The sequence below is a fragment of the Crinia signifera genome, chromosome 6 (genome assembly GCF_055691185.1).
Source record: "Crinia signifera chromosome 6, ASM5569118v1, whole genome shotgun sequence".
In the NCBI taxonomy this organism is placed as follows: domain Eukaryota; kingdom Metazoa; phylum Chordata; class Amphibia; order Anura; family Myobatrachidae; genus Crinia; species Crinia signifera.
This window is the reverse complement of record NC_139222.1, coordinates 268,005,843-268,018,342: the sequence shown is the minus strand read 5'-3', so window position 1 is coordinate 268,018,342 and position 12,500 is coordinate 268,005,843. Positions and strand designations below refer to the sequence as shown.

General features: G+C 41.5%; 1 protein-coding gene and 1 long non-coding RNA gene across 2 annotated transcripts in view; one reads left to right on the top strand and one right to left on the bottom strand.

Moving 5' to 3' along the window:
* LOC146007280 (uncharacterized) overlaps nucleotides 1-12,500 on the bottom strand; it is a 66,433-nt gene that overhangs the window by 16,831 nt on the left and 37,102 nt on the right. The window lies entirely within an intron of this gene.
* NKX2-3 (NK2 homeobox 3) lies at nucleotides 5,720-9,061 on the top strand. The gene is made up of 2 exons (XM_083145626.1): nucleotides 5,720-6,252; nucleotides 7,620-9,061. The coding sequence occupies exons 1-2, from the start codon at nucleotides 5,907-5,909 to the stop codon at nucleotides 8,240-8,242; spliced, it is 969 nt and encodes a 322-aa protein (XP_083001752.1). The 5' UTR covers nucleotides 5,720-5,906; the 3' UTR covers nucleotides 8,243-9,061.

Here is a 12,500-nt window from a genome sequence, read left to right as displayed (position 1 = left end):
ATTATAAATGATATCCAAAAGTGGTGATTGATAATTAGACCCTTATTACCTGATAATGATATATTCGTTCATATGGCCGTCATTAAACTCTTGAGATATGAAATATAAAAGACAAAAATACAACATAGTATGTACTATTTACAATATAAACCACTGCACGCTTATTATGAAACAAAACTGACCCACTAGTCACACAATTAATAATCCACAATCAGGGATAATAAAAGGTTTAAAAACAGTGTTTTCATTAGGGATCGGGATAAAAACACTGTTTTTAAACCTTTTATTATCCCTATTCAATATACTTTAGGTCTATTCATGTTAAGACAATTTGTTATCGTGCATGTTTATATACATATTTCTTATTTTATGCAAAAAACTCAATAAAAACTATTGAAATAAAAAAAAACAGTGTTTTCATTCCGCAGTGACAAAGAAGGTAAAACACATGTACAAGATAAAAAAATATCAGTTTATCTGTCCATTTACCTGATTCCAATTCCAATGCATTTAGTAATTTAGTGTGTGTATATATATATATATATATATATATATATATATATATATATATATATATATTAGATAGATACACACACACCTGTTTATCTGTATATCAGTTGTATGCCCATGTATCTGTACCTGCTGCATTACCGCCCAGCAGTCACAGTATAATTACACAGGTATGGGGACTGGATTATGGAAAGTGCCAGTACAGTGCTTACACTGCTCCTGCTCCTCGGGGATTTGCACCCTGTCACTGATAATTATAGATCACTTGTGTATTGTCACAGTGCAATCTGTGTGTTACTGAGATGTGACTGTCTCAGCCACATTGGCTTCCTATAACATTTGTGGTGGCGTCTAATTATAGCACAGGGGAGGAAGTGGGGTGTTAGGTTATCTGGGGTCCCTGTGTGTGCAATTGTCTATATGGGCCTGGCGGAGGGTCCCAATCTGCAACCTGTCTGCAGGACTGGAGGGAGCAGGGGTCTTCCAGCCACTTACCCCACCCTGCTATCTGCTGCAGTGCTCTCTCACACACACACACACACACACACACACACACACACACACACACACACACACTTGCTGCAGGAATGTTAATTGCTGTGGAGTCCGCACTATCTGCCACAGACACACACACACACACACACACACACACACAGCCAGAGACCCACCTAGGCCAGGGATTTCATCTTATATTTGTTTGTGACTTATGCAGACTGTCAGCAAAGTGCTCCCAATGCCCAAATAGCTGATCTTATCATAATGACCAATTATTGCTCTGGGTGATAACTGCCTACAATAAAAGTCACTTGTCACAATGATGGCAACATGCACTGCTGTAATCCTAAATATAACACACACACACACACACACACACACACACACACACACATATATATAAATAAAATATATGTGTGTGGGTGTGTTCAGTTGCAATACTAATATGGACACATTTTTCTATGTACATAGCATAGAAGGTGTATAGAATTCCCTATATACACTACTCTCCCTGATCTCTAACCTCTTTCAGCATTAGTGAAAGCTGTCCCCTCCTCATCATCTCACTACCTGTAATTTACTAAGCACCCCCTTGGCTATGTGCTATGTAATTATGATTTATATCCACTTATTCAGTTATTTCCCTAATTACATAATGATGCAGGAAACGGTCGCTAGAACCTAATAGCAGTTAACCACTTCATTGCCACAGGGCAGTAGACGAGCCCATGCAAGCACCGGCAATTATCATCTCTGGCTGCCTATATACTGTACCTGCAGTGGGTGGGGTGTGTTACATCAAGGACGTCTCACCTCCCATAGGAATATGATAATCTGCTGTAATACTACTTTGTCACCTTTAATATCATAATAGACCACCCAATGTGCTGGGATCCTAAGCAGGGCATAGTCCTACAGAACACATAGGATAGCAGTCTCTCATGCAGTATGTAATGTGATTTGTACAGTGACTGGGCTTGTGTTCTGTATACACAGGACCGATATCTGCTATTGAACACTGATTGGGAAGACTGTGAGGCTGGTGATAGGTATCGCAAAAAATAATAAATACGATATGGAAACGGATCGAATAGATCTATTTGGATTCTAGTTGCTTGTACGTATTTATTTTAATTATATCAAATGTGTGTGTTTGTTTGTATGAGTATATATATATACATACATATATATATATATATACATATATATATATATAGGATAAAGGACAGACAGCGGCACTCATAGGTTTTTTCAAACTTGTATTCAAACGTGACCAAAACTAACGTTTCGGGGACTAGCCCCTTTATCAAGGTGTATATATAATATAGATTGTAAGCTTGCGAGCAGGGCCCTCCTACATTTTGACTGTCTGTAAATACCCTGTTTTGTTGTATCACTGTCCCCTATGTAAAGCGCAACGGAATATGCTGCGCTATATAAAAAACTGTTAATAAATAAATATGTGTGTGTGTGTGTGTGTGTGTGTGTGTGTGTGTGTGTGTGTGTGTGTGTGTGTGTGTGTGTGTGTGTGTGTGTGTGTGTGTGTGTGTGTGTGTGCGCGTAGGAAAAGACCACGGCACTCAGGGAATTTTTCAAATCACAAACGTGTATTCAAACAGGTGTCCAACGTTTCGGGGCACAGGCGCCTTTTTGTGATTTGAAAAATCCCCCGAGTGCCGTGGTCTTTTCCTACGTCTATCCAATTCCAATTTCCAAACATTGAGGAGAGTGTCAGCTCCACCCCACGCTATATATATATATATATATATATATATATATATATATATATATATATATATATATATATATATATATATATATATATATATATATATATATTAGAAATATTACAGAATTGAGCGGCCCTTTTTATGAATTAATAAGCAACTTGCCAGGGTGATTAGAAAGGGTTTGTCGGCTTACTAAAATAGATAGCTAGATAGATAGCTAGACAGCTAGATAGATAGATAGATAGATAGATAGATAGATAGATAGATAGATAGATAGATAGATAGATAGACAGATAGATAGATTTATCTATCTATATATTATTGCCCATATCTGGCAGCTACTAAGCTACTACAGCAAATACAGATATACCCCTTTGTGGAGATGACCGGGAGAGGAGCAGGAGAACCCTAATTACAGTAATTAGCTACCTGGTCTTTATCCGATGTTTACCAAGCACTGTGGTGACACTGCTGTAATGGGGACAATTACATTACTGCTGTATTGTTACTCACAGTAGATAGACAAACAAAACCCCTCATTCCACCATGTCTGATAAGGGAAACACAGGACAATAAGATCTGTAATACTATGGGGACTGCGACCTGGGTCTCAGAAACAAAAGAGATAGACAATTTGTTATCGTGCATGTTTATATACATATTTCCTATTTTATGCAAAAAAAACTCAATAAAAACTATTGAAAATCAAAAGAGATTGGGGTGAAATAGAAAATATTTATAATTCTGCCCATTTGAGAGCATCATGCTGTCATTATCTAGCTGGTGTGTGCAGAACCCTCGGGGTCGATTTGTCCTAAAAAATATATAATGAAACCCGTATTTGCGGTTATATTGTTTGGCTATGGCTTACACATACGATAAATAATTGCATACTCCGTCCGATTATTTCTCATATACCACATGCGCTGTAATGTATAGATGCTACATATTAATATAGTACTAAGAAATCACTTGTAGATGGATTGGTATAAATATTTGCCTACTGCTGTGAAGTATTTGCTATCTGTGCGATACTAAACTGCTATGCAGTAAGCTGTTAGCGCAGTATAGCATTGGCATCGTTTAAGGCTCTTCTAAATCTATTGGAAAATAATTAAGCAGCATCCAATGGGAAATAATATCATATAGTGTATAATGCTATCTGTATACTACTCTGCTTAAAAGTGATGAGAGAGAGAGAGAGAGAGAGAGAGAGAGAGAGAGAGAGAGAGAGAGAATAATGTCAACTGGTACTTTCATCATATACGTGTAATGGTCACATTTCACATATTACTAGTGCCTGCTACTAATTGCTACTAGTAATGGTCACATTTCACAAATGACTAGTGCCTGCTACTAATTTCTACTAGTAATGGTCACATTTCACAAATGACTAGTGCCTGCTACTAATTGCTACTAGTAATGGTCACATTTCACAAATGACTAGTGCCTGCTACTAATTGCTACTAGTAATGGTCACATTTCACAAATGACTAGTGCCTGCTACTAATTGCTATTAGTAATGGTCACATTTCACAAATTACTAGTGCCTGCTACTAATTGCTACTAGTAATGGTCATATATCACATATTACTAGTGCCTGCTACTAATTGCTACTAGTAATGGTCATATATCACATATTACTAGTGCCTGCTACTAATTGCCACTAATAATGGTCACATATCACATATTACTAGTGCCTGCTACTAATTGCTACTAACAATGGTCATATATCACACAGGACTAGTGCTTGCTACTAACTGCTACTAACAATGGTCATATATCACACAGGACTAGTGCTTGCTACTAACTGCTACTAACAATGGTCATACATCACACAGGACTAGTGCTTGCTACTAACTGCTACTAATAATGGTCATATATCACACAGGACTAGTGCTTGCTACTAACTGCTACTAACAATGGTCAAATATCACACAGGACTAGTGCTTGCTACTAATTGCTACTTATAATGGTCATATATCACACAGGACTAGTGCTTGCTACTAATTGCTACTAACAATGGTCATATATCACACAGGACTAGTGCTTGCTACTAACTGCTACTAACAATGGTCATATATCACACAGGACTAGTGCTTGCTACTAACTGCTACTAACAATGGTCACATATCACACAGGACTAGTGCTTGCTACTAACTGCTACTAACAATGGTCATATATCACACAGGACTAGTGCTTGCTACTAACTGCTACTAACAATGGTCATATATCACACAGGACTAGTGCTTGCTACTAACTGCTACTAACAATGGTCATATATCACACAGGACTAGTGCTTGCTACTAACTGCTACTAATAATGGTCACATTTCACATATTACTAGTGCTGGCTGCTGATAATTGCAATACACTAAATATATAATATTGCTGTCAGTGTGCATTGACAGTTTGGGGTAATGAGACACAGATTATTACACTACTGCTACAACCAATGCACTTTGCCAGCAATTGTCTTACACAAACCCACCCACGAGAGTATACACAACTCAGTCCTTTTACATAACTAAACTGCCTTATTTAAACTGCACAACTCGCTCAGATAGACTCAGTGCAATACTGCAAAATAATAATAATAATAATAATAATAATAATAATAATAATAATAATAATAATAATGTTTTAATGTGAATGTAAAGACTTACTAATATCAATGTGACTGTGTTGCCATATCAGGGTTAGATCTATGGCCTGACTCTATAAAGGGTTAACTCTATAGGCCTAAATCTGCTGGAAACCGTCTCCCAACAGACTTCCTCCCCTACCAGAGTTCTATATCCAGTGCAGGACCCTGTTCCGGGGAAGTGGGGGGAGTGGGAGGGCTTACAGGAGCCAAACACCAATCAAAAGCCCCCCTCCCTTTTTCCCTAAAGGAATGGGTGTTTGGTGACGTCACCTGGAGGGGGTGGGGCCTGTGGAGCAGGCAGTACCCAAACCTTCAGCTATCCCCTGCTCTGCCTGTAACAAAACCCAGACCACCAGAGCCAGGGTAATGGAGGCTATTTAGACAGGAGCAGAGTGTGTTGCATCGTTTATCACAGAGCATTGCAGCATCACAGGGGAGCCTGACATTCCCAGCAGCAGGGAGCCCCTCTCACCCCTCCCTCCACAGGATTTATTGATTATTTGGACTTGCAATTAAGTTGTTCTGATGATGTTACCAAGCCCAGCCACTTCCACACCTTTCTCTGTGAAGGATATCCTCAACCGGGAGCCTGGCCACCAGCAGCAGCCGACAAGGGGGCACCTGGTTCAGGACCTGGAGGTGGACTTCCACCAAGCTTCATGCATGCTGGCAGCAGGGGACAGGTCTGCCTATGCTGAGGGGGTGGACAAGCTCTCCTACCTCACCTCTATGGGGGCTTCTGAGGGGCTCGGGGAGGTGGGGGTCTCCGCTGACAGGTATGTGCATGCAGCGCTCAGAGACTCCTGCAACCCTAAAGAAGAAGATGAAGAGGAGGAGGAGGAGGAAGACCCTCTCAGTGAAGGGGCTCACAGTGAGTAAACACCTTAATATTACCCTAGAATGAATTCCCCCCAGTACACAGGACCCCAACAAGTTCCTGCTGCATATGTTGCATGGACAATGGGGCATTGATGTAATTAAGAAAACAAATTCAATTCACCCCCCACTTTGTGTAGAGTAATTAGAGTACATATGACTTATAAGCGCACTATTGCACCCCTGAGAGCCATCATTAATATAGAAATGTATCTGGCACAGAAAAGCCCCAAATTACGCCTCAGCCCCCCGGAGGAAATGCGTGTTTTCTGCATTTCAGGAACTTGCGCAAACGCATCCATTGTAGCGTCTGGTATCTCTGGCAGAGCGCAGTCCCCGTGATGCATATTGCGCATTCCTGCAGAAATCTGCGGCAAAAATCGGCAGTTCTGATAGCGGAGGTTTACGTGCGGTAAACCGGGGACTCCTGTCAGCTGCCGCTGTTTTATTTTCTCGAGAAATATCATTACATATATATAATAAAGTATCAGGAAGCGTAAACTGCGTAATTTCCAAAGCGAGCGCGTAAATAATAAATAACAACACCTGCTGCAATGTATAACCAAAATCATACAATGTCATGTCATGAAAAAGGGTCAAAAGCATAAAAAGTTAAATCATCCATGCAATAGGTCGTGTGTGTGTGTGTGTGTGTACACACACACACAAATTCTATTTATACAGATACAGTATTTATATATATATATATATATATATATATAATCATATCTATATAATATGGTAAATATACCTATAGCTATCTGTATAGCGAGTATAACTTTAACGTGCATATTAAATATATATATATATATATATATATATATATATATACATATACATTACATATTATATTTTATATTTCTAATGCACGTGTGTTTGTGTTTGTTTGTTTGTATATATGTATGTATTTGTGTGTATGTGTGTATATATTTGTTTGTATATATATATATGTGTGTGTATGTATATATATATATATATATATATATATATATATATATTATTTGTGTATGTGCGTATATGTATATGTATGTGTATATGTATGTATATATATAAATATATATATACACACACACGTGCGTATGTAGATATATTTGTGTGTGTATTTGTATATATATATATATATATATATATATATATATATATATATATATATATACATATATACACAGGCACGTAATTTCGTGTATGTATGTATGTATGTATGTATGTATATATATTTATTTGTGTGTATATATGTGTATGTATGTATGTATATATATATATATATATATACACACACACACACACACACACACATATATACGTGTGTGTGTGTGTGTTTGTCTGTATAAGATGTACCTGATGGTCCCTGTCCCCATACAGAGGCTTGCTACATGAAGAAGTCCCCCCATGAAGAGGAGAAGCCGGAGGAGACAGACAGGCCCAAGCAGAGGAGCCGCAGGAAGCCCCGGGTCCTCTTCTCCCAGGCCCAGGTCTTTGAGCTGGAGAGGAGGTTTAAGCAGCAGAGGTACCTGTCTGCCCCAGAACGGGAGCACCTGGCCAACAGCCTAAAACTCACCTCTACCCAGGTGAAGATCTGGTTCCAGAACAGGAGATACAAGTGCAAGAGGCAGCGGCAGGACAAGTCTTTGGAAATGGGCAACCACCACCCACCCCCGCCCAGGAGAGTGGCAGTGCCAGTGCTGGTGAGAGACGGCAAGCCGTGCATTGCGGGCACCCAGGGCTATAACAGCGCCTACAATGTAGCAGCCAGCCCGTATTCCTACAACAGTTACCCCGCATACAGCTACAGCAACAGCCCCTCCTGCAACACTAACTACAGCTGCAACTACTCCGGCATACCCGCCATCCAGCACAACGCAGGGACTAACCCATTTGTCAGCATGGGCAACCTCAGCCAGCTGGGCAACACCGCACAGCCCCAGGGCCACACAGGGTCAATGCCAGCGTGCCAGGGGACTTTACAAGGGATCCGGGCCTGGTAGGACTGGCAGAGACGCTTATGTGTTGGACATAAGGGAGTATATATATACTCAGGTGGTGGGCGCAGAGGCAGGCGGCTAGAGACCGCCGGGATCCGGGGGCTATGAGTGCCCACTGGTCTGTGCTGTCAGACGCTGTGTCCCCTGGGCTATGGAAGATAGCAGGAGGAGTACACTAAGGTATTACCGGCCTCCATCATTCCCAAAGCACTATATTAAAGATATATCTCATTATTAATAACTGGTGCAGATCAGCATTAGTATATTCTTCCACCACTGCAATATATCAGCCATCTAATGAGCACCTATGTCCCGCCATCAGCCTGCAAGTGGACATGGAAATGCAATAATTCAGGCATAGTAGTGCAATCCAGACTGAAATGTACTGAACTGTGCACGGACAGGAGAATAATGTCCGAACAACCTCAGCAATAACCAAACAGTGCTCCCCTGTTCTATATGTATAAGAACTGTGACTGGGAGGCGGCACTCAGAGACGATTTGATGAAATAGTCAAAGCCTCCAATAGTTTATCAATGTTTCATATATATTATACATTTCCTCGGGATACTGAAATTTCTCCATTGTGAGACGAATAAAGGAATTCTATAAGCAAAGGATACTTTTGTATCCTGACGAAAGATGGACTATATCTGAAATGTTAATAATCTATTGGAGGCTTTGACTATTTCACTCAAATTCTCCATGAGTGCCGCCTCCCAGTCCCAGTTGCATAGGTCCCTGCTAGCCGGTACGGCAACTCGGGCACAGGGCTTTGATTGTTTCTATACAGCACTGGAGTTCCGGCTCTTTGGAGATTGATGTGTGTATATATATATATATATATATATATATATATATATATATATATATATATATATATATATATATATATATATATATATAAAACCAACACCTATATATATTTATTGCTTGATTGCAGGCAGTACCCTTCATGAGCCAAACAATCCCCTTTTGCTGAACGGATATAATATAATGTGTAGCTGTAATCACATTATAACTATTTGTAGGATTCGTTTAAGCCAAGTTCAAGCAGAATCGTTGTACTTCCATTTCACACACAGTGACCCCTAACCCCCCTCTCTCCCTCCCTCTCTCCACAGGCCCTCTGCCCAAACCCTCCACCCTCCCTAATTGTACAATTCATCTTCCACAGCTCTTATATTATCTGTTACCTTTGTGTTGCTGGAGAACTCTTATTTATCAGTCTATTTCTGTCTGGGTGTATAACGCTGTATTACAGTACCCCCCCCCCCCCCCCCCTCCCCCCAATTCTGTATCATAGAAAGGAACAAACTATTTGTACAAAACATATCTTTAACATTATTATTTCAACTGTGCATAGCACCTTGTACTTTTATGAGTATCTCATAGGGAAAAGGCAAATACGTGATTTTCTGTAATAAAGAAGGAAAGTCCACGGTTCCATGCACTAGAGAACGAATAAACCCGAGGTGCAATAATTCCATGGTCAGTCTCAGTGTGTCCTGCAGGAGGGGTGGTGCACTGAGTGTTGTCCTGCAGGAGGTGTGGTGCACTGAGTGTTGTCCTGCAGGAGGGGTGGTGCACTGAGTGTTGTCCTGCAGGAGGAATGGTGCACTGAGTGTTGTCCTGCAGGAGGAATGGTGCACTGAGTGTTGTCCTGCAGGAGGGGTGGTGCACTGAGTGTTGTCCTGAAGGAGGAGTGGTGTACTGAGTGTTGTCTTGCAGGAGGGATGGTGCACTGAGTGTTGTCCTGCAGGAGGAATGGTGTACTGATTGTTGTCCTGCAGGATAAGTGGTGTACTGAGTGTTGTCCTGCAGGACAAGTGGTGTACTGAGTGTTGTCCTGCAGGAGGGGTGGTGCACTGAGTGTTATCCTGTAGGAGGGATGGTGCACTGATTGTTGTCCTGCAGGAGGAATGGTGCACTGAGTGTTGTCCTGCAGGAGAAGTGGTGTACTGAGTGTTGTCCTGCAGGAGAAGTGGTGTACTGAGTGTTGTCCTGCAGGAGAAGTGGTGTACTGAGTGTTGTCCTGCAGGAGGGGTGGTGCACTGAGTGTTATCCTGCAGGAGGAATGGTGCACTGAGTGTTGTCTTGCAGGAGAAGTGGTGTACTGAGTGTTGTCCTGCAGGAGGGGTGGTGCACTGAGTGTTATCCTGCAGGAGGAATGGTGCACTGAATGTTGTCTTGCAGGAGGGATGGTGCACTGAGTGTGTCCTTCAGGAGGGATGGTGCACTGAGTGTGTCATTCGGGAGGGGTGGTGCACTGAGTGTTGTCCTGCAAGAGGGATGGTGCACGGTGCACGGTGCACTGAGTGTGTCCTGCACAAGGGATGATGCACTGAGTGTTGTCCTGCAGGAGGGATGGAGGGAGTGTGCACAGGGGGATGTGAGTGTGCACAGGGGGATGTCAGTGATACACATGGTGATGTGAGTGTGCACAGGGGGATGTGAGTGATACACAGAGGGATGTGAGTGTGCACAGGGGGGGTGTATGTGATTCACAGGGGATGTGAGTGTGCACAGAAGGATCCGTGTATTGCACGTTACACTAGGGAGAGATCACATGAGGTGTTCTATGTACCGAAGTTTTGTATTATATTTTATATAAAAGGGAAATAATGTGACAAATCTGTTGGGACAGAAGTGGAATGTGTCTTTTAATATTGCAATGCATTTAGGAGGCAATGACTTAAGGGGGTATTTACTAAACTATGGAGAGAGATAACAAGAGAGATAAAGTTCCATACAATCTGTTCCTGGCTGTCAGGTTACATAAATGCCATGTTTGTACAATTATAATCGGAAGCTGATTCGTTGGAAGCGTATCCCTTATGGTCGGAAGCTGATTGGTTGGAAGCGTATCCCTTATGGTTGGAAGCTGATTGGTTGGTAGTGTATCCCTTATGGTTGGAAGCTGATTGGTTGGAAGCGTATATATATAATACGCACTGTGTGAGCAGTGACCCGGCCAGCGCTCCCCTTTCTGTGCAGATATACATATATATATATATATATGTGTATATATGCGTGTGTGTGTATGTATGTATGTATGTATGTATGTATGTATGCATGTGTGTGTGTGTATGTATGTATGCATATATGTGTATGTATGTATATATGCATATATATATTTATATATATATATATATATTATAGATACAAGGTACCCCAACCTCGCCTTTATATATATATATATATATATATATATATATATATATATATATGCGCACAGTGACCCGACCAGCGCTCCCCTTTCTGTGCAGACACACACACATATATATATATGTGTGTGTGTGTGTGTGTGTGTGTGTGTGTGTATGTATGTGTGTATGTATATATATATATATATATATATATATATATATATATATATATATATATATATATATATATATATATATATATATATATATATATATGCGCACAGTGACCCGGCCAGCGCTCCCCTTTCTGTGCAGCTGAATCCTGAGCTCTCCAGCTCTCCCCAGCCTGGGTTTTGTCTGCCTCTTGTCATGTAGTAAAATGCCTAGGAGGAGAGGGCAGAGCTGCCACACTCGGGCTGATTGTTAGTGTGCCAGGCAGTGTGAATGGGGATGGAGAGGGAGTCACAGAGAGGTGCCATTGTAGGGCCAGGGCTGCAGTGAATGGAGCTGGTAGGAAGGTAGGAAGAATAGCTTTTTATTGGACTCAGGAACAAAAGGTGTGTGCTAGGAAGGCGAGGTCCTCAGGGTAACAAAACCCTGCACAGAGCCCAGATTGACGTTCCTCCATATCCCCCATTGATTCCCTAAGCAAGGTTATTATTAAGCATTCTGGCTGACAGAGGGATGGATAATGTGTTTGGTTTGTTCCCCTTTCTGTGAGGCTGAGGGGAGAGAAGGGGGTGGAGGAGGCTGATTAGGGAGAGCCTCAATGCGAGGTCATTATTGCTACATGTCTAGCAATTTGCCTGGGACAGAGGGGGGAAGGGACAGGGAAGAAAGACCCCAATCTGTGTCAGTAACTGCTGATGGTATTTCATATTCTCCCATGTCCAGCAAGTACTCCCAGCAATGAGGATTACCCACCACCCACTGCTAGCCATGCACTGCTGTGCCAATCCCCAGGGAGGTGTGTGTGTGTGTGTGTGTGTGTGTGTGTGTGTGTGTGTGTGTGTGTGTGTGTGTGTGTGTGTGTGTGTGTGTGATGTGCACACAATGATCACTTACTGCTCTCTGATGTTACAATGTATCTGCAGGAAGGGTCACTGTGTAGC

Excerpts from the sequence above, each read along its gene's own strand:
- NKX2-3 (XM_083145626.1), top strand. The coding sequence starts at position 5,907 with ATGATGTTACCAAGCCCAGCCACTTCCACACCTTTCTCTGTGAAGGAT. Across the intron at positions 6,253-7,619 it reads TCTCAGTGAAGGGGCTCACA|AGGCTTGCTACATGAAGAAG; the intron begins GTGAGTAAACAC and ends GTCCCCATACAG.